The sequence below is a fragment of the Melozone crissalis genome, unplaced genomic scaffold (genome assembly GCF_028551555.1).
Source record: "Melozone crissalis strain CALT ecotype California unplaced genomic scaffold, PUWL_Pcris_2 ptg000027l_1, whole genome shotgun sequence".
Lineage (NCBI taxonomy): Eukaryota > Metazoa > Chordata > Aves > Passeriformes > Passerellidae > Melozone > Melozone crissalis.
Window position 1 is genome coordinate 29,296,361 of NW_026535805.1, and position 23,797 is coordinate 29,320,157.

Below are 23,797 nucleotides of genomic sequence, written 5' to 3' on the forward strand. Positions count from 1 at the left end.
TAGAAAACCATAGATCTTCTCCTTTATAACTGCTGGAGATCAGTGCCTCATGAGATGTCATCTTGTTATATTGAATCTGCCTTTTCTATTAGCATTGCTAAAAAAAACAAAAAACAGTTGTTTAAATGCTTGGATATTTTTTGTGCTAGCTTTTGATGTAGGAGAGGACTGTCCATATATGTTCAATACTCAGAACCCTTAAAATATGTTGACAGTGTTGTCTCCTCCAATTTCTCCTCAGCAAGCAAACTTTAGTCAGAAAAATGATTGGTTTCTTGCATGTATATCATGTATCCATTCATTTAAAATTTATACCCAGTCAAAAATAAACCCTACTAAATTTCATTTACAGTTTTATTTTCACAAGTTTGAGTTATACAAGATTAAACCAAGAACACAATTTATTCTAAGGGCTGTGAAGTGGTTCTGCTGTGCAGCACAAAGAGGTTATGGTCTCCTTATTTGGGCCAAGTCCTAATTCATATGGCTCATCAGTGCTATTAGCTGATTTAACTGATTCCAAGCCTAATTAGTCTGTGAGTTTAGAGAATTTCATAGAACAACTAAATAATACAAATTCAGTTTGTTGTAAGAAGGACCTATAAATAATATATAAATAGAACTTTTCATTCAAATGTTTCAAAAGATTGTAAATATTAGATCAGCTTCTCAATTCCTCTGTGAGGTACATCCAGAGAGATTAATAGATTTTTTAAGGCTAGTAGCCACAGTTATTATAATCTGGTTTATTTCTTGTATAACACATGCCATAAATATTCTTGTTTTTATTCTTGAATGAATACAGTAACTTTGAGTTTTATGAGTATTGCAAGTCTGTTGAGGATGGGGAAAATTAACTATGAAACACTTTTGGATTGTCCAAGGTCACATACTGTGTCAATTGAAAAGCTGAGAAATCCTGTTTGCTTTTGTTGGGAGCTTTGGAAAAATAGAATTAGTTAGAGAGAAAGAAAACTAAGTCTGCAGAGTGAAAAGTCTAGTCAAAAGAGTAGATGCTACCTACCATCATGAACTTCAAAACAGAACATAAACTGCAACTATATTGGTAGTTCTTTTTCATTTCACGCTGGCTATAGTTGCATCTCAAAATGCAATAGATACATATCTGTAAGCAGTTTCTCACAGTAGATAGTTGAAATTATATTTAGACAACTGAAAAATTACACAGCTGTTAAAATGAAATTAATAGTCCTAAAAATATCTATAGATCAAATCACTTGGAAATGTCCATTTAATAACTAACTAGTTTAGAAATGTGATTTACTGGTTCTAACAAAAGAAATTTCCCCAATTAACTTTGTAGCAAGGAATTCTTTTATACTCCCAAGAAGGATGCAATGCATCTTCTCTCTTATAGGACTTAAGTTTCTTGACAATAACGGCTGATGAACAGCTACAATATCTTCTTGTAACGTATCTAAAAAAGAGAGGTATGGATATATCACAAGGTGCTTCTATTGCAAGGCCATGGCTTGAGCAGGACTTCACAGTGCCAGAATCCCTTATTCCTAATGATCTTGGAATAGTATCAAGACTGTCCATTAAAAAGCTTTATAGAAGTATAAAAGGTGAAAAATCCTTAGGAAATCTGTTAGTCATACATTTAAATAAATTAATTGTTATTTTGTCCTGTCAAGAGAATTAAGACTTCTCTGTTAGAGTTCTGGAAAGAAATATTTTTTCCCTCTAAATAATAGGAAGCAAACAGCCTTTTATTTACACCTGCCTAGTAATAACAAGCTCTTTCATTAATTCCTCAAAGTTTCCAGAGTCTTTTTGTCAGATTTACTGCCATCCCCATTTATGGTTTTCAATATCGATGACTGCTTTAGTCCAGAGTAGATGAACTAATACTTGTCTGAATTTCAAAGGAAAAAGTTAAAAGTATTCTCATTTGGTTCTGTACAGCCTATTTACAGTGGCAGTCATTGTTTCCTGGGAATGGCAGGTGTTAACCCTGCTATAGCTACATTCAAAATCAATAAAATATTCACTCATTAGTAGCAATGGATGAAGCTTGGAGAGACAAGCAGAAGTTGCTCAAAGGATGAGTTTAGAATCAGTCAAGTTCAGTCTGTGTTGGCTGTTTGAATTCCCATGATTTAGCAGTGAATGTAGCAGAATAACTGTTGAGCTTCAGATACTTGTGATCTCTTCATGTTGACGTGCAACACAAAATAGATCATGTAAGGACTATTCATTGTACAGTACATTGTAGAGAAGCAACAGAAAAGTAACTGCACTTACTTAATGTAACATTGACATCACAATAGACCTCCATGTCTGAAACAAGCAAAGACAATTTCTTTGGTAGTTTTCCTCAGTGATAAACTGCTTTAAGCACACAAGCTTGTGTGCAGCCTCCTTTGGCAACAGCTGTCATTTTAGGAGTCTCTTTGGAGTTTGCCTGTTAAAAGATTGAGGTGTGCAGATCAAATATTTATTTCTTTAATGGACAGTGCACTCTGTTCCTGTTTTGTTGATGCCACTATCACTCCAAGTCTCTAATGTAAATCAATTTGCTTTTAACATGAGATTGCATACATTACACAAACAGCTATTTTGTATAAAACAGAAAAATAAGGCAGAATGACTATAGACTATATTTTCCAATTATTTCTTACATGATTGTTTTATTAATGATTGCAGACCTGTAAAGGAATTTTCTGTCCCGAAAGGAGTAAATGCCTTCACATACTGTGGAAAGGCAAAAGTTATTGTCACTGGAGGTAAGTATTGGGTCTCTTCCAAGAGATTGTTCTTGGGGAAAAATTGTGAATTTTTTTATTCGCATTAAATAACATCAAATAAAGCTGAGTTAGCATCTTCAGAATTTCAGCAATGGCTTCTGCCTACAATTAGAGGAAACAGAGGCCTTGCTTTTGATTTCTCTCAGCCCTTGTCTGAAGATGTATACTTTCTAACAGGAATGTGTCAAGGGCTCCATCTGGGTTTGATTAAAGTATCATTTATGTAATAAATCAGAAGAAACAGTATGTTCAACTACTGTAAGGTATGTTTCCAAGTCACCATGGCCTCAACCAGGTTAAAGACATTATTCCTTGCAGTATCGGCAGAGCTCCCACCCTATTACTCTTCTGCCATCCTTTAATATCTTAAGCAGTCACATTGGCCCATCTTAATGCTTTCCATTGGTCTCTCTGGTCATGTTTCCCCAGAGTGTTACTGTTACTTCTTTCTCCCAAAGCAGACTGCAGAAATGGCACTCTTACATCCACTTCTTCCCTGTTAGCCAATAATTTTATGGGCCTGTCTACTGCTGTGGTCATGTTTGATGCTGCAGAAGTGCTGCTGGAGTATGGCAGCAACCTTGTTTATAAAGTCTATCTGATAGGGTGGTGCCCTTGAGTGACATTGATGCTGCTTTTCTTCAAGTCTTTATTGTTAAAACTTTGTTAAATATTGCAATAGCAAACATAATAATTCTTACATCTATATATTAAAAAAATTGAAAAATGGCCAAGACTCTGCTGTCCAGCCTTGATAATATAAATAGCAGTATATGTGACATAATGCACTTCATGTTGAATTGTAACCGTTTACCAAGAGGAAAAGATATCAAAATAAATATCAGGCAGTTCTATTTATTTTCTACACAGAAGATTTAAAGGAATAGCTGTAGAAGAGTTATTAGTGAAAATTTTGAAGTTTAGACCTGGAGGAGATACTGTTTACACTGATTACCTTGTTGCAAGAAAAAATAGTCTGAAGAAATTTATTGATGACATAAAGTAGGGATGTCCTATTCAACAAAAAGTGGTCACTATTTTCTACAGGTACAAGAGGAGGATTTTGCTGTAATAATAAAACCAGGGTAAAGTGTCTGAATAGGAAAGAATGTCACCGGAACTAGAAAAAATTTCTTTTACACACTGAAAATTCTTCTTCCAGAAATAGCAGAATAGAAAAATCTGGATAAACTTTATAGGAAAATTATAACAGCTGCATTAGGCCAGACCAAAGGTCTGCCTAATGCACTCAGCCCACCTAGTCAGTGACCAGCAGTAAACACTTGAGGCACAGAAAAGAAATAGAACAATCATGCAGCATGACTTGCCCTAGGTGCATGTGCTGGTTCTGTCTTGCTGATATGAACCACATTTGAGAAAGATTAGTTGAATACAGAAAAGTATATAGAATATAGAAAAAAAGGTGTGGGAAAGGACCCATAACAATCATCAGGTCCAACTCCTATATGAATGGCCCATAAAGTGATTGAGCTCACAATCTTGGTGTTTATAGCAGCAGGCTCTAACCAACTGACCTAAGTTCTAACTGCACCATTGTGCAGAGATTTAAAGTCTATTTTCTATAACTTAGAAAAAGTACAATTAACAAGGAATGCCACTGATGTCTATTAGAGCAAAAATTAGAGTGATGATATTCAGGAAGAGTCTTCTGAATAGTGGCAGCTGCAGAAAAATATTCTCAGTTTTAAATGGAGCTTGGATTTTTGAAAAAGTTAGATTGCATACTTGTTTGTGATGGTTGGAGGACAGACTTAGAATGCAGGTGCTCCTATCCCATCTAAACAGATCCCTAATCAGAATATTTTAGAAGCAGGTGAGTTTTCTCAGCACTGAATTTTTATTTGTTTTGACTTTGACTGCACAAAAGTACTGGAGTTGGAATCCTGTCTTGCTTGTTCACCCACCATACTTCATCTTATAATTGAAGGGCATCCTCATTCCCAAAGCTTAGCCCTGCTGCTCCCCTTGAACAGGAAAGGAAATTATTCCTGAGCTGTATTACTAAGAGTCCCAGAGCACAGTGGGAATGCCTGTCCAAAAGCAAAGACAGGGTAAGATCATCTCTTTCAATTTCACAGTGAAGTTAGATCAGTCAGGGCCTACTGTGATGCTGCACCCAGAATTTAGAATAATGCTACAGTTCTTGAGAGACCCTTCTACTAAAGCCTTCTAAAGCTGAGCTTCAGAGTTCTGTGCTCTGTTAGTGGAATACACTGCTCCCAATGGCACAGCATACCACCGGGCTGGAGCACACTGTGTTTGCCTCTGTATCTTAAAAGTCATCTCACTCTTTACTAATTGAGAAACACACGATGATGATCCAATTAATGACAGATTTAAATTATTTAAAATGAACATAATTAGGGAGTCTGCAATTTTACCCATAATATACCCTAGAAACAGGAGACCATAACAGGTAAATAACTCAGGAATCATAATATATAGATTTCTTGGTGACATGTTCAAACATTTGTAAAAGCTATGTTTATTTGTCTCATTTGGCAATTAACATAAAAGAAAAATCCAGCCTTTGATTGCAGGCTAGCTTCTAAAGTATTCAGCAGGGGTAAATCTGCTCAGCATTTTAGTAAGCCCTTCTTAATGTTATTTAGGCAGGTGTTTATAGCACAAATGGAATATTACATTCTGTGATGAATTATCACTGTGACTATTTAAAAAGTCATATTTTAACACATTCTTCCACCATTTATTTGTATTTGATTGTGCTCATGAGTTTGTCAGTACTGTGACACAACCTAATTTTGTCTTCTAGATATTTGAAATATATAAAAATGAATAAGATAAAAACAAACCTGGTACTGAGTTTGCTTTTCGTGCTTAAGGCTAGATTTCAATCAGTAAAATGATAAAAGCGTGATAGCAGCCTAAAATATGGAGCCCAGAGAAGTTTAAAATAACTTCTCTGTGTGGCATTTTGCATTAATATTACACTGAATGGTAAGTTTACATGGTTTTCTTCTTATTCTGTATTAATTTCAATTCCAGCTATGTCTTAATCATCACTTCAGGGAATGACTGCAGCTAAAATCAAATTAGGAATGCATATAAAAGCAGGAGATGATCAGTTTTAAATGATACATCAAATTCTATTAGTTCTTCAAGTTTGGCTGTTGTCCTGCAGGCAATGAAACAGAAGAAAAACTATTAGTAATTTCTAAATCTAACAGTAACAGATTAGGACTGATAAAAGGAGCTACTCTGTGCTTGTTCAGCTTCCTTTGTGAATTCCTGGAACAAGGGAAGCACATTTTCAGGAATTCCCAGGAATCCCAGTGATAGAAATCACCAGAAGTCCTCTAGCATTAGCTGTCAGAAGCATAGCAAACTCTTTTCTGTGATGCCATCTAAATTTAAGAAGAGCATACAAAGACAGACAAGGAAGCACAAAGAAAAAAAAATAAAACAGACATTTGTCAGTATGACAAACTAGTTCCCCAGATGTCTGACTGTTCTGAAGAGGTTTTGCAGACATTATAAGGCAAGATAATTCATAAGACATATTTGAAGGAAAGACAAGTTCTTTTAAAGGGTAAGGAGTTTTCTGTGTGGGTGTAGCAGCCTAGAAAGAAATCAGGAGGTATATTTTTTTTTTATTGTCTTTTGAGGATGCCAGGCTAAGCCTAGCAAATATATTAGTGTTCTCAAGTGGGTTTCAACACCACTGGAAGGCAGACATCTCAGCAGGCTTGTAATACCACACAAATTGCAAAACTGTGTCAGCAAGAGAGACAGACAAAGCTTTACATTTTCAAAGAAAGTATTTGAGTCCATAACATCTAGCTAGAATAGTGCTGTGGTTGTAGAATCTAACTTGTAAAAAAACCCTAAACATCTGGTTTTATAATTGTGTATCGTGAAAAGCTCCATACACAACTGAATCTGTTTTGATTCAAATGACGGATTTCACAAAATATTTTAAAATTGCTGTTGAATAGATCACCTTCTTCAAGCTTTTCTTGAATGTGCTTGGTACCCAGACTTTCTGTGTCAGGATTCTGAATCCTGGAGGCATATTTGGAGCATGGAGAGAACAAATGTTCCAGGAAATGTTCCAGGGTAGCAGTGAATCTTAGGGCCAATCTGGCATTAGTCCAGAAAGAGAGCAGAGAGCGCATCAACTATAATAAAATCTTCCATTATCTCCATATCAGTAAAATTAATCCACTATTTCCACATAAAAAGCAAACAGTATTTTTTAGTGTAGGGAAGGGTTTTCTTCCCAAATGTCACTTATCTTCCTGTTAATATCTGAAGTAGATTATATGTATTAGTGATTCTACTCTTAAAAGAAACTCTGCCAGAATTAAAGGGCACTATCCTCGCCTTCAATCACTGCTGTCACTTCAGGAATATAAAGAACAGAGCTGTTAGGAAGACAGAAAGGTTCTGTTCCTCAAAAGTGCAGTCAGCAGGTAGTCAAGTTGATCAGATATTGTCAACAGCTTCTTCTCAGTTCTCCATTGTCTTAAGACATGACAGTTCCTATCTGGGGCTGGTAAGGGATATATTGTTGAAGCAATGTCTATTCCCTCTGATATTAAAACCAATCTCACCAGTCTCACTGGAGGCTTCTGTCAACTGTATTTCATGTCCTTCTTCATGGGAGGTCTGCAAACTGAGTTTTACTCCCATGGACTTATTTCGCCCTAAACCCTGACCTGGTCACAAAGGTTCTGCTGGTTTGCAGGACATGTCTGGGACAGCCTAACATAAGAGTTTGAAGGAAGTGAGCAGGGATGTCGACCACGTTCTGAAGTTTCCGCATCCAAAAGGGCTTCATAAACCATCTGTGCAGTTATAACCCATTTAGGCTACTTCCTGCCATGCTTATAGCAAATACAGATTGCCTAGGGTAGTTTTGCCTAAAAAAGAATTACTTCCCCTTGAAGTTGCGAGACAGTCAGGTACCTACTCCTGGCCGTCCTTTCCTTTGCAGAAGTTCTCCCTCCATTGTGCTGGTACAGCTGTTTGCATAGTTGAATTCTCAGTCACCCTTGTGAAATAAGCTGGCATAAATCAAAATGGCTTTCTGTTGTAGCTATTTTAAGAGTAGATAATTCCTTCAGTGAGCCTCTCTCATTTAGAAAGAAGCCACATAAACAGCAGAATCAATTTAACTGAGAGAACAATATTATTGAATGGAGGAGAAGGGAGATGAGGTGCTCCTAAACAAATCACATCTTGCTGCATTAAGAAGAAAAGGAATAGATTTCTATAGAGAGAAATTGAGGGACTGACTAATGACAGTAGGTTGAACAAGCTTAAGGAAGATTATTAACATAATTGAGCTGGTTCTCATGGGACATATACATCCTAGTCGGTGGGTTTTTTTGCTTTTTGCTCTTCAATTTCAGCTGAGAGAAAATTAGAACTCAAGCAGAAGTTTAGACAAAATGTGGCTGTTTCATTTATTGTGTGTCAAAATAAACTGTTCAGCTAGATGCATACAATTCATACAATTGTAATATTTGCCAGAAATTGAAAGTTAAAATACATTTTCAACTTCCTTGTGTTTTGAAATATTTATGGAAACTATTAGCAAAATAGTACCAAGCATTCACCTATAACACAATCAAAGATTATTCCTTAAATTGTAGGCAAATTCAAAATCTGAACACACAAGTATTAAATACCTAATTCTTGTTTACTTTACTACAAACTCAATCATCAGCGGTCACTTTTTTCTGTCTGCCCTCAAATTTCATGCCCACTTCTTTCTGGATGTTCACCTTCATTCATAAAGGAGGTTATTCCTTTGTGTCCTGTTGTATTTTTGTTAAAGTAGTCTGCTCCTCTGGGACTTGTCCACATAGTCTCATTCACTGTCCCTGCCATTCCTCTAGCAAAATAAAATGGCATTGAAAAGCCAATCAGTTGTGCATTTTTAATATGTGGTTGTGGTTAAGCAGTGAAACATAAGCTGCAATCCAGCCCTTAGAATGAAAAATTCACATCCTTATGTGGGAGTAGTCTACCCAAATGAAAGGATGGACTTATGAACACTAAGCTTTCTCAATTACAAATCTTATTTGTAATACAAGTTACTATTCAATCTTTCTGACTATATATTAATTTATTTTCTTTCAGGTAATGACAGAATCCTTCGTTTGTGGAATCCTGTTGTTAATTTTAGTCCTACGGGGAAGCTGTTTGGACACAAACATGGTATTGTGGAAATTGTGACAAATGAGAAAGATCAACATGTCATCAGCCTCTCCTGTGCAAAGGTAAAACACTTTTCTGAGCCTCAAGGAAACAGGGCTCAAAGAAGGATCCAGAGAAGTCCAGGCCTGTCAGCCTAACCTCAGTGCCCCATAAAGCTATGGAACAGAAGATCTGGAGCAATCACACAGCATATACAGGAGAACAAAGGGATCAGGCCCAGCCAGCACAGGTTTAGGAAAGGCAGGTCCTCCCTGACTAACCTGGTCTCCATTTATGAGCAGGTGACCCACCTGGTGAGTGAGGGTAAGGCTGTGGTTGTTGTCTGCCTGGACTTCAGCAAAGTCTTTGGGACTGTCTCCCATGGCATTCTCCTGGAAAAGCTGTCAGCCCACAGCTTGCACAGGTGCACCTCTGCTGCATTAAGAACTGGTTGGATGGCCAGGCCCAGAGAGTGGTGGTGAACAGTGCCACATCCAGTTGGGGACCAGTCTCTATAGGTGACCCCAGGAATTAGTGTTGGGTCTAGACCTGTTCAATATCCCTATTGATGATGATATAGGATGAGGGGACCAAGTGCACCCTTAGCAAATTCACAGACATCACCAAGTTGGGGGAGTGTTGATCTGGTGGAGGGGAGGAGGGCTCTGCAGAGGGATCTGAAGAGACTGGATTATGGGCCAAGGCCAGCAGTATGAGGTTCAATAAGACCAAGTGTCAGGTCCTGCACTTCAGCCACAACAAACCCAGGCAGCATTACATGCTTGGGAATGAGTGGCTGAAAGCTACCCAGCACAAAAGGACCTGGGGTTACTGGTCAACAGCAGCTGGACTCAAGCTGGGAATGTGCTGACGTGGCCAAGAAGGCCAGTGGCATCCTGATCTGGATCAGCAAGGCCAGGGTAGTGATTGTCCCCCTGTACTCAGCACTGGTGAGGCCACACCTCAAATCCTGTGTTCAGAGTTGGGCCCCTCACTTTAGGAAGGGCATTGAGGTGTTGGAGCATGTCCAGAGAAGGGCAGTGGGGCTGGTGAAGGGTCTGGAGTGCAAGTCCTATGCGGAGCAGCTGAGAGTGCTGGGGGTGTTTAGCCTGGAATAAGAAGAAGGCTGAGGGGAGACCTTAGCACTCTCTACTGGTGCCTGAAAGGAGGCTGTAGCCAAGTGGGGATCAGTCAGCCTCTTCCAGGCAACTAGAAATAGGACAAGGGGAAGTGGCCTTACACTGTGCCAGGGGAGGTTTAGGTTTAATATCAGGAAGAATTATCCACAGAAAGGGTTGGTAAACATTGGAATGGGTTGCCCCAGGAGGTGGTGGAATCACCATCACTGGAAGTGGTAAGAAACAACTGGACACGGCACTTAATGCCATGATCTGATTGACAAGGCAGTGCTTGCTCAGAGGCTGGACTTGGTGATCTTGGAGGTCTTTCCAACCTAAATGACTCTGTAAAATCAATGTTATAAATTGAAGTAGGAATCTGGTTTTGAGTAAGTACTTCTGATAGTAATTAGTTATCACTTTATTTATTTTAATAAAAAAGGTTTAGCTTAAAATTTCCAAAATATTTTATGTTGAGGAACAAGACTAGAGTGCAACTATTTCACATATTATCTTCAAAAATGTGACAAAAGAATGCTTACAATAGTAGATATTAATTCTGATAATTTCTGTATTACTTTAGCAACTGGCAGATTTAAAACAGAACGTGTAATTAAGTGCTTCATTCAGTAGTGATCACCTGCAAAAATTTCCTGCAGTTCTTTTGCATTTCTCTCTTCCTCCCAGCCTCCTAAATCCATAGGTGGTGTTTTTCTGGTGACTCTATATATCATGTTGAACTATTGGTCTCTTTCTAACCAGTGTCTTTTACAAGGCTTACTGTTCCAAAGCAATGACCATAAACAGGAATGCTAATAAAATCAGTAATAGCACTTATTCCACCTAATATTGCAAGATTCTGCTGGTAAGAGATGGGTATACGAGAAGTGGTTGGTGGAATCCTTGTGTTGGTTATTTATATGATTTGTCAAAATGAGACTTCTCAGGAGAGAATAAAAACTGTATGTGCAAACATAAGAGAGAAGTCCCTGAAGGAGTAGTTTTGAATGGCTATAGAACTCTTTCAATGTGGTCCAGTGAAATATTTTCGATATTTAACACTATTCGATATCCTTATTAAAATCTACAAGGATGGAGTGGAGAGGATAGGTACTAAATTAACCAGTTATACCAGACTGGTTAAAGCTGCAGGCCTTGAGCAGAAGTAGTAGAGTTTAGAATGGTCATTAAAATTGAAGGTATGATTATGGAAAATAGCTCCTATAAATCAATGAGGACCTAATGTAATTAGTCTGCTGAGGTATCCTTCTATCTCAAAGGTTTCCAGATTTTTATTGAGTTATGTAGGAAATATTGCTGAACTATTTGTCCTGCCTGTGCCACTCCTCTGCTATAATTGCTTACTATTGCTCATTGTGGTGGCAGTAAATACCTCATTTTCACTTTTAAAATCTTATTCTTTAAAAACCCTGCTCATTTCTAAAATTAATACTAGCTGAAAATAAATTATCAAAATTTCCCATCTTCACATAATCCTGGAGCCATAAGCCTTCCCCCTTCCTCACTTCTATAAATCTATACTTGTGTGTTCTGTAGATACCTCTGTAGCTTTGCTACAGGAATGCATTACTGTGAATTAAGGAGGGTTTAGGCAGATAGCCTCAAGTTATACATGTAGGAAAAATGAAGTAAGATGTGAGACATGACTTAAGGGGAATGAATGAGCATTAAGATACTTATGAAAAAGCACCTGAGAATAAAGCCCCTGGGGTAGTAAATGTACAAGATCTTCTGAGGGCCCTTCAGGGCTTTTCTATTATTCAATATGATGATTTATGAGAAAGCAAAATCTATTTTAAAAGTCTATAAGTATGTGGACATGTGATCCTAACTAAATATAGCTGAGTAGTGCCAATGACATCAGTAAGACCACTTGTAGCTGCAAATGAATATATGAAAGTTCCTTTTAATTAAAAGCCATGTGTGTTTAAATAGTGCAGTGAGTTATAAGGCTACAATTACACTTCTCAAAAAAAATTAAAAAGAAATAGACATAAATTCCTAGACTTTCAAGTGTCAGATAAATCGTGTGGTCATAGTGAAAACTATATCAAAAAAGAAAGAATCCCTCACAGAGGAGTCTATATATTGACTATTAAATGAAGTGCTTATCACCCTGTACCTCAAACATGCACTCTAAAGAAGATATATGGTATACTAAATAGCAGAAGGGGGTCAGCTGTAACAGGATTGCTTCCAGCCTGCTTAGGGCACATTTGTGTTTCACAGAACCAGAAATTATATAAAGGTGTGCAGCTTGTCAGGGAACTTATAATGATACTTTAGAATTTAATTTGTTTCCACCTAAAAAACATTTAATTGCTTTTTAATCTGCCTAGCATAAAAAATCAAAATAGTTTTCTATGTTTTGTTTCCATCTTTCAGTGACTGTCATACAGGAAGCAAAGGAGAAGCAAAATAAGGACAGTCTATATATCTTTACTGAAAATAAGTTAGAGACATGTCAATGATCTCATAGAAGCATTGAATCCTAGCAAAACAAAATCTCTTTATATAGATTTTACAATAAATGTTTGACCAAATAGCAGAACTAGAGGAAAAGCTTAGGAAAATTAAATTAACATTTTTTCAAAACATTCCCAAAATTGAATTTAACCTAAACCATATCCATATTAAAATAAAAGGGTTTTTATTGTGCCACTTTCAACTGAAGTTGCAAAATAAGGTGAAAAGTAGGGACTAATTTTTTTAAATTAAGATCTGCAGTTGTTATGTATCTTACATAATTGTTACATTTGAAGATTCAGACTGATATTAAACTTATTACTATTTTTCTTGAACTGTATTGAAAAGTTCCTTGTCATTGTAAAGATATTTTTGTGCAATGTGAAATGTTCTCACAAGAATGTCTCTGCAGCCTGCATGCAACTGATTTATACTATGGGGTTCAAAGTAAGGGATCACATTGGCTTTGGTTTCAGATTTGTGCTGCAGCAATGCATTGCGATCTAAAGAAGTATTGGCTGAATTAAAGGCTCAAAACCTGCAGTGAACGGTTTAAAGATACCACAAATCTTATCACAGATCTATTGCAAGAGTACTGGGGGATGTATTTAGTGTTAATAACCCTAGCTTCATACTATAGAACACAAATATATATATTGTGGTTTATACAAAGATGTAAAAATTAACAAATCTGAAACTGGTTTCGGAGCACTAGTGAAAAAATTAGAGATCATAGGAGATTTGTATTATAGTGGAAGAGCTAGTTTAGAAGATTCTTAACTCTAACAGTCTGAACATACCAGAGCATGAAAAAGAGAGTAGATCCCAGGAGAAGGGAAGGGAGGCATCACTGTCTTAACTTTGTGAGGTAGATTCCAAAAGTACAGATCACTCAGCAGGCCTTGGCTCTGTGCAAGCCCAGCTCAGCAATAACAAAAATCTCTCTATATTATCAGCCTGTGTTCAGCACAGATCCAAAACACAGCCCCATACCAGCCACTGGGAAGAAAATTAACTCTACCCCAGTCAAAACTAGTACGCTTTACCAGATCAGTTCTGCTTTTGTCAGCAGAAGAAACATCTGAGCGGTGCTGTCTTCTTCTTGGAGCAGACTTCCTGATTTACTCTCTGGCATTTTCACCAATATGCAACACAGCTTTCTGGAGAGCATTAAAAAAACCTCTCTGATATTTAATCTAACTGAAAACAAGTTGTCCTGAGCCAGTAATAACAAAAAAAATTACCACAACAATTAAGGAACTATTTTAGAATTTGAATTCAAACCATCGTTCTATTTAAGAAAATTAAGATTTCTCTAACTATTCCAGCACATAAGCATTTTGTTTGCTCCAACATTATAAGGATTTCTTGATAGGACTAATTATTAGTAAAAAGTTGTCAGGCAGCTATTAAAAATTTTCAAATTCTCCTGTCACAAAAATTCTACTTAGTTTTTTGGGTTTATAACATAAGAATTAGGCAGAGGCATTGAATTGTATATAATTTCTGTATGACTTTAGTCATATAAATTAATATTTCCATAGTAGTGACATTGAGGAAGAGGAGAGGGCCGAGGCAAAAATTTTCATATTTCTGTGTTGCTGAACCTGCTTTGGAGTATAATATTCATGGAAACAAGTTTGTTCTGATCTTCCAGTTTGTGAATACCTTGGAGATAACAGTTTGCATAGGTACAGTTACAGCTGTAGTCCACAGGCATGACATTTTCTTCAGCAGTTCAGTTACATGAATTTACAAGAAGATCTGAAATACTGATCTGTGTGTTTCTAATCATAGGAACATTCTCTGAATCTTGTTTTGAGATTTCCCACGATCACAATTGTATGTTAAATTATATACCACAGACCAACATGAGCTACATTCATCGCAATTACGCTTAGAGTGTCTGTCTTGACTTACATTTTGGTTGAAAATATTTCCAAAAAATGATTACTTTTAAATTTGTCTGAAGATATTAACTCATCCCTTGTGTCATTGTACCAAAATATGGACTCAGGCTTGCATATATATATGGACTCTTTGCTAAAGTGTCGTCATGTTATAGGCATAGATTAGATTATTGGCATAAAAGTAAAAGCATATGTATATGACTGTAAATAGAAATGTATATAACTCTTTGATTGGAATTATTCTGCAGAAGCCACTTAAGCAGTTTTCAGGACTTATTTTTTCTGACATGACTGCCAAAGCCTATCTCTAGATTTATGGTTGTAATACCATTGGTATTTATCATTTGGGAGCTATATAAAGAGGAATGAGTGATTATTTCCTACTGTTAGAACTACTTTGCACATTTTCTTTGCAAAGTAAAATAATATGGCTTTTTCAAGCACTGAAGCAACATCTTTTTTATTCACAAAAAATGCTGGTAGAATACATTAAGTCCTTTAAAAAAGCCAGCTTTGGACTTGGAATCAGCTAAGTAGCATGCTCAGATGCTTCAAGATGCACTTGAAAGACAATGAATTATGACATCAGTTTGATGTTTCAAGCAGGCAAGGCAAGATTGTCCAGTATAAAGGTACTTGATCTGCCACTAATGCATTTTTCTACAACTACCAGTACTCTAAGTTAATAGAAATTGCTATAGTTGCTTGGGTTGGTTTTTTCCTGTTGGGCCCAATAAACAGAACAATTGCTTGGTAATGGTAATATGAGAACAGTCTGTGGGGTAAAGAAATGACGGAAAACTGACTTGATGCTTCAGCACAGATAGAAGAATATTGCATAGGAAATCTCTTCTGTGTTTGTTGTTTTCTGCTCCTTCAGATGACTCGGTCCTTCATTGCCCCTGTCTCTCTATAGTTTGCCCATTCTTTTTTTCATCCTGCATCAAGAAGCATTTATTACTTCATTTTTTTCATATTACAGAACTGATTGAATACATTCAGGCAGGAAGCATCAGGGGGGGAAAGAACACTCGTAGGCACAGGGGCTATTAAACCTGGAGATGTGGCAGGAAGCTGTTTATTATCTGAAGGATGATCTTACGCTCCGTGGAAACAAGGAGCTAAGGCTAATGGCAGGGACCAGACCTGACCAGCTGTTCCAGACTGACAAGAGTTATTCCAAGTGGAATAGCTCCTGTACTGAAAGGCTGTAAAGCAGTGACAGCCACTCTCTCTCAGTGCAGAGTGGGGATTCACAACTTGAACAGTGGAGGCTACAACTTCATGTCTTGCCTACTTGAGTTGTCAGTGGAAGTCAGAAAGCCAAAATTTACTTCACCTGGTGTCTCATTGACATTGTCTCTCAATATCTCCAGTGATGGGTTTGGTTGAATTAGACCACCTGAGTGAGTCAGAACAACATTGGAGACTCCAGGCTTCAATTCATAAAAACAAAGTTTTGTTTGATGACCAGTAGGGCTAATATAAGAACTATGTAGTCCCAGTCTTTAAACTGCTGTACAGTATCATTTGTAAGCACAAACCCCTTGTTTTAAACAAGTGTAGTCACTGTTCTTTTGTTTTTTTCTTTTTAAAAGTAATTTTGTTTTTGGTAGCTAAAGAGCAATGCACACATTTACACATGGCAGGAGAGTAGTGCAATAAGCAGGAATTTCTCATATCTTCATTCTGAGGCATAGGAGAGTTTCATTCCATTCATAATTTCTTCAAAATCTAATACAGCCAACGTGATGCAACCACATAAACATTTCCTTGCTAAAATTTGCCTATCCTAAAGTAACTCGGTTGTACATGTGTTAGCTTTACTCTTACAACCTAAGGGTAGATTTTTAGCATTTCAGAGAAGATAAAGGGCAGTAAGATATGTTATTAGTTTTTTCATTTTCTGACTTCTGCAAATTTACTCAAGCCTTGATGTTATCAGTCTCCTGTCCTCTGTCTCCTAATCTGCTTAATATCGGCTGGGCGGTATCCCTGTGGGAAGTCATAAGTGTCTTTGTCAGTCTGGAGCTGAGCAGGTGATTGTATCAGTGCCTGTTAGTGTGACTGTCTGTCTAAGCAGTTTTGAAAGCACATGATATTGTTATAAGGATATATTTATAGTACAGTCATTTGTCTTCCTGAAAAATGAGAGCAACTGGGCTGGAAACACACTGCTTAATTTATGTCAAACCATTGCTAATCACAGCGTTACTGGAACATACTGTATAACAGTATTAAATTTAATCTAGATAATTTGAAAAAGAGGCACTTGGGAAATCTGTTCCAGTCATCCTTCACAAAAATTGTGTGGCCATCTATATCAGACACAGTTTTTGTTTACAGCTTTGAAACCAAAGTTTTCTAATTGCTGTGCCTTTATTCTCTTTGGTTTGTTTGTTTCTCCCAGATATTAAGAATTTTATTCTTCTCTTATATTGCATAAACCTTCAATAGCACTGAATATTCTTCAGACTTTTCATGTAAGATACTCAATTTTCTGTAATTTCCTGTCCCATTTTCTAATATTCAAATCACTCTGTGCCTTAGATAGTCAAAAAAAACCAACCAACCAACCAACCAACCAAAAAACCACGACAAAACCCTACAGAAGTCTCAAGGGAGATCTCTTTCATGTAGATAAATACTGGAAGGGAGAGTGTAAAGAAGATGGCACCAGGATCTTTTCAGTGACTCCCAGTGACCAGAACAAAGACAATGAATACTTAAACAGGAGATTCTTTCTTCTAAAGAAAGAAATATTTCTTCACTGTGAGGGAGTCCAAGCACAGACACAGGATCCCCAGAGAGGTTGTGGAATCTCTCTCCTTGGAGATATTTCAAATCCCTTTGGACATGGCCCTGCTCTATGTGGCCTAAATGAACCATGGTATAAGACAAGGTGTTCTTCAAAAGTCCCTTCCAACCACAATTGTTGTTATTCCATGAAAAAGTAAAATTACTTCAAAAACTTTGTCTAAGGTGAGAGAATCATTCTAAGATTGGTTGAAGATTGACAGGAGGAACCTGACTAGTGTTTAACTCTTTTGATTCAGGTATCCTTGGGCAGCCACCTCTGTTCTATACCTCTAGTTTCATGTTTCTGACCCCCACACCATCTACGTATCCACTGAAGCTGTTCTCCAGAAGTGTTGAGTGTTATTTTGTCTTTGCAGCAGGGATCAAGAATGTCTATTGTCAGCACATCCTGCACACAGTACAGAGACAAGACATGCAGAGCATTTATACCCTCTCAACAGCAGCGCCCAGTAAATATCCTTCAGGCTCATTACTATGTAATTAGACTCACTAATGCATACAACAGTTTGATTTCTTTCCAGCAACCCTTCAGGTTTGGGAAAAGTAAGTAATTTTCTATACTACCCCATTAATGGTATTATCTGAGAAAGTGATTTGAAATCCTCATAATTTTGTACTTTGTCAAGTTGCTATCTCAGTAAGGCAGTAGATATCGTACTGGCTGCTGCGCCACATTGCATTAATGTGATTAGAACTAAATCCTCCTTGCCTTAACCTCACAAGTAATCCCATTGACATCCATTTTTTCCTAAGTCTTCTTACTGTGACAGGGAGTTGTAGCACCTTGCAGGATCACCTTCAGGGATCACAAGACACATATAGGCACTCTCTGCAGATAACTTAGGTAACGCAGTAAGCAGAACTACAGTTTGACATTCATGCCTGGTGACTTTTGTCTTTGAGGCCTCCAACGTTCTATATGAATTTGTGAAATGAATTATTTCATTTAGACCATGGAGCCTTAAATGACCCTCTCAAACAAGTGAACAGGGTAGAAAATAGGAGCCGATAAACTAAATGCTTCAACAAAAAATCCATCTCAATTGTTCCTCACTCTTCCTGTGTATGCCTACAGTGAATACTGTGGCTAGCACAACTTCTTTCTGCCCCACGAGTGGTTGGATTTTGGATTTTCCTGCATGAGTGTTTTTCATAAGTCTTTTTAAAGGCTTTCAGTATCACTATTCTGTAAAACAGAGGAAAGTTGACTTCTTCAAAAAAAAAAATATTCTTTAACTTTCAAAAAGTATCAGCAGAATGTGAGTTTGGAAGAACTAAAAGAAAGTTTCTGTTTTCTCTAGAGAGTTCTTGAGATATTTCCCATAGAACAGTGTTTTAAAGTCACTTATTCTTAACTAGCAGAAACTGGAAGGGATTATGTTTTGGTGGGGGAAGAGGGAGGGGCAAAAGCTGAACTTCTTTAGTCCTTATCTATCTCAGTTAATTGCAGACAGAAAGAAGAACAGGATTTGCTTCTTCCAAAGTCAAAGCATGTTTTCACAGTAGTGTCTTCATAGAAACCTGGCAAGACATAAGTGTTCCCAAGCCTGTACTTTATTGTACTGAGAATAAGTAAAAAATTTATTTACCAATTTTTCTGGCCTTATTTCTCATATTTTTTCTATTTCCCTCTGCTCTTCACATTTTAGTAGTTAAGAATTAATCTTTTGTCTTCTGTCTGTCTTTGAGTGTATTGACAAAAATAGAAGAGAGGCATGTTACTAGTTTTCCATGCTCATAAAACAAAGGCTTCAGAGCCAATGGAAAAGATTGCTCAGACTTTTTTCTGTGTTCTGAGTTTTAGGGCGTGAAGGAAGGTCGTGCTCAAGACGAAAATGTTTATGAGTGCAAATATAGGCATTTAAATTTTTCAGGGGTTGTCAGAAGGCTCAGAGTGGGTCTCAGTGGCAAGAAGTCCCACTGAATTCTGGGGCGATTTGGTTCCCACTTTTTTATCAGTGTCTGTGGAAATTCCATCTGTAACTATGTGATTTTGCCATTGGGTTGAAAAATGAATGACACAAGAAGAGCCCCTGAGAACAGAGGGAACTGTTCCATATCCTCTCAGTCCTGGAGAGGATAATAAAGTGGTTTTCTGGGGCTGTTGCAGCCAAGATAAAGAGATGCAGCGTGCATTCCTTGAATGCCCCTGTGTGCCAGATACCAACTGTGTGGAGATGGCTGGTCACAATGTGGGAGCACAGGCAAGTGTCCCTGCTCTGCTAGCTCTTAAAAAAGTGTGTTTGTGGATCAAAGCCAATTCTGCTGACAACTAACCAAGCAAAGTTTGGTTAATTAATGTAAGCTACTATTGTAGAAGTAATGTTGCTGGAATTACAGCTCAGCTTTCCCTATAAAGTTGAAACAGTGGGTTGTTTCCAATAGTATTTGAAGCACCTTCTTTCCACATTCCGTCTCCTCCCTAATATGTTTTGTTTGCTTGTATGTAGTCTGTATTTTGCATTTCAGAAAACACAGTCCAAAAGCACTTTGCCATCAAAAATATGCTCTCAGAGGTTTTCAGGGATTCCTGGTATTTCTCAGGCTGCTGTGGGAAATTCTTCAATGAATAAGTAGGACAGTAAAGTTAGTATTAACACAACACTCCTAAGGCAACTGCCCCTAGCCACTTGCTAATTTCTAAATAAGCATGCCTTTTGTTGCCTCTCTTCATGCATGGCTTCATGCACAGTCTGTGTGCTGATGCGGATGAGCAGCACTGATGTTGTGTCTCGCGGCCACGCTCGTGATGCCGTGTGTGGGAGTTACTCATGTGGAACTCATGTTTGTGTAATCTCCCCATCCCTGCCCACAGACTGGGAAAAGAAGGCAGCCATAAGGCAGGGAAGAGATTTATGAATGCTGCAATGTATCTAGGTTTTTTGCTGTCACTTTAAGTGACTGCATTTTCTTAATGTGCTACTGGCCTTAACAGCGGAACAAGCAGCAAGAAACAGCATAGGAAGCTCTTACTTATACGCTCTTGTGCTATAAAAACATCTTATCTTTTTATTGCCTTGAGATTATATCAAACCAATGTCTCACTTTTTGACCAAGTGAGCTTGAATATTCCATTACACTATTAATTGTCTTTCTTCATTTTTGTTTTGTGTAATTTCACTAACACTGTAACATATCTGGGTGATGCTTATGGGAAGGTTTATCTTTGTTCAGTGACTTATTATTTGCACCTGACGTAGTATCTCCACTTTTACTTAATTTTCAGATCTTACCCCTGTTTTACATGCTCTAGTTGTGAGTGTATCAAAATTGACCTTGGAGATCCACCTGTGGTATTGCCCTAACTTTCTCAATTCTCATCATCGATCCTTCTTTCCATTTTTGCTGGACTACTGTTCAGCTGGATAAAGGGCGTCATGATTTTTTCCTATTCAAATGGATTTCCTGTTTCAAGACTTCTCAATGACTGTTTTGCTCTTTGTAGGCTTTAGAAATTGTATGTCTGAGTAAACTCTGAAATGTAATCAGAAGTCAGTCAGAGGAATGTGATGGACATGGTTCTTTTGACTCAGTACTATCTCAGGGAAAATTTATTCTCAGTAAAAAGTTCTTTAGAGTCGTTTCTTTTTGAGTTTTCCTGAAAAAACCCCAAAATATTAAGGAGAAATTCTCTTCTACTTAACCTGAAACACTCGTGTATGAATTTCTCTCTGGTGCCAAAGGTGATTAAACACTGACTGATGTATCCATTCCTTTTCTTCTCTTCCTTTTCAGAATTCTGGTGTATCCACTGTAACATACTTTAAAATAAAATCAGGTTGCGACTTTTGTCAAGGCCCACAACACTCAGAGTATTGATGAGTGTTGATGTTGTACCAACATGTGTCTTTGTGTTAAAATCCCAATTAAAAGTGAAGCCATCAGAATAGCACAATTGAATGAATAAAATAACTTGCACAAATGCCTACATACAATTCACCAGTTATGGCAGCTGACTAAGTTGAATCGCAGGCATATGCAATGACAGAATAACTTTTGAGAGCAAAGTAAAATTATCTTGCAGAGAAATACACCACACTAAAGGCCATGGGATCTAAAGGCCATACTAAAGGGAATGAGAAATTAAATCATGATTTCTTGAAGTATAAAAAATAGTTGACATGGGATGGCAGTAAGTTCAACACAGCTTTTGATCAGGCAGGATGAAAAGCACTGCTAACATACAATTATTCTAGAGTTCAAAGCAAATGCTGTGCTTTCCGTTGAACCTGAAGGTAAGAACAAATACATGTAAATGCATCTAATGCTCCTTACAGGATGGTATCCTGACTGTGGTCAATGGCATTTCCTTATGGAGAGCACAAGAACTTTATATGCATAAAAAGAATACTTCTGCAGTGTGCTCTGATCCTGATTTGGTTCAACATTTGCTGTCAGTCAAAGGTTTCAGGAATTTCTTTATCCAGTGTCCCCTGAAATTTATCTTTGTACTGTTGCACATCATTTCATACTCCAGTTCAAATACAAATTTTTAAACCAGTGGCATTTATCTGTATGTTACAGAAAAGTATGGCACACAATGGAGACATTTTGTCATTAAGGAGTAGAATCAGTTTTTATGAGATATGGTTCTGCTGTGGACTTCTCAGGTGAAGACTACAAAATTCAGCCTTTCTGTGCATTTCATCCTTAGTAAAATGGGAATAAAGATACCTTTGCTATTTTTCTTGCTTATTTTGGGATGTACCATTTTTAACAATGTAATTTTCATTGGAGGCTATGATATCAATGTGCTAGAAACAAAAGAGTTGAAAATCCAGTCAGGATACAGCACTAGATTTTCTCATCTTTCTCCCCCTCTAGGTTTTTCGAGTGTGGGATATACAGACTCTTTCACCACTGCAGGTCTTCTATGAAGCTCACAGGACTCCAGAAGAGATGAATTCCTTTCCCATGGTATTTGACAATGACCATGGCCTGCTTTTCACAGGTATGTTATTGCAGTTGGTGTGCGAGAGCATGCCCCAACTTTTAGAATCCAATTTTCTTTATGATTAAATACAGCTGAAGTTGAGTACAGCAGTAAGGTATATGAGAATATACAGAATACTGGGAGACAAGGGAATTGCACATTAAGGCTGTCGTAAAGTGGGTTATATATTCAATTTCAATACTGAAAGTGGCATGAAAATATGCAGCATGGGAGTTACAGCAGGAACCAAAGGAAATGAGAAAGGCTTCTCTGAAGGCAAGGTGAGCTTCCCACAGCAAAATTAAACTACATAGATTGTTATGTAGACTTGTAATTTCTTGAAAGCTGTTAAGTTATGGATCTCCTCTGAACTATTCCTGTGGGACCTGCCTCCTGTTCGGAGATGAAAACAGCAGCATTCAATCTCTGTGGAGCCCTCCCAAGTATATTCAAACTCCTAATTTAATTCTGTGGCTAAAGACAGCCCTGCAACCTGAGATGTCAACAGACACACTGCCCAACTGATTAGGAATAAAATATTGTGGGAACTCAACCTAGGGTTTCTGGGCTCTGTTTCCTGACTTTGTAGCCAGGAATCTGACACCTCTGAGGGACCAGAGCTTTGCATTTGTCACTAAGGATGTTAGCTTTTTATATCTAAGGCAGAGACTCTTGAAATCAGCGCAGTTTGTCTGCCCCTGAGATGCAGCTTTGAAAAGACAGCTTTGAACATGTTCTGAGGCTTTAGAGACCTGACATGTACCAGGAAAATAAGGTAATTATCTTTGGAGACAGCTTTTTCTGTCCTTGGATTAGGAACAAGGCACAAAGCTTGCAAAGCTTGTCAGATCTGAGAAGACGAATGTGAAACATTTTGTTTTCAGTCACCTGATGGTGTCTACTGAATTTTTTAATTGCTAAAGGATACAGATACTGTCTTCATTTCAAATTTATGCTTGTGAGATTTTCAAGACTTAGCAATGTTGGGAATTTATACCGGTCACTCCTTGACAAAATGAGGTAATTTGCCCTTATAAACAATGGTTCTATAAGTGCCTAAATATTTGTAAAAGTCTGGTCCTAGACTGTGTTAATGATTTCATTAAAAGCCTAAGTCAATGTTTCCTTGCGCCTGAAGAGGGCAAAAGACTGGGGTTGTATATGAGTGAATTCATTCTCATTGCTATGTACCTGGCTTCACAGAGGAGATTTTCGCTTAGTAATTCACTGACATTCATAAATCACAGCTCCCCTTCATGCTTCATTTGAGTATTGCCATAGCTTTCCTTCTGTGCCTGTTTCTAAGCTGCTGACCTCTGGAGCTGGATTTATGCCAAGGATTAGGCAATTTCCTCCTTTGCTCTGGACTCACTGCTGCTCCTCTGCTGGTAGATCCACTGGGATCTACCAGCAGGGCAGGGGTACTGGAGCTGCAGTGGGAAACTGCATATGCACTCTGCCTTCAGAGCACTGTACAGACCTTGTCCTTTCTTTTGTCTTATTGTCCCTGTCTGCCTCTGCCTTTGCAACCCCTGATCTGAGAGCACTGAGAGGTGTTTGGAAAACACCATT

The 23,797-nt window shown here is 37.7% G+C and overlaps 1 protein-coding gene across 1 annotated transcript in view; it reads left to right on the plus strand.

Moving 5' to 3' along the window:
• WDR64 (WD repeat domain 64) overlaps positions 1-23,797 on the plus strand; it is a 59,148-nt gene that overhangs the window by 11,939 nt on the left and 23,412 nt on the right. Inside the window, exons 9-11 of the mRNA XM_054280296.1 lie at positions 2,671-2,750; positions 8,901-9,040; positions 22,117-22,243. Of these exons, the coding sequence (XP_054136271.1) occupies positions 2,671-2,750; positions 8,901-9,040; positions 22,117-22,243 (347 nt within the window). The remainder of the gene's footprint in view (positions 1-2,670; positions 2,751-8,900; positions 9,041-22,116; positions 22,244-23,797) is intronic.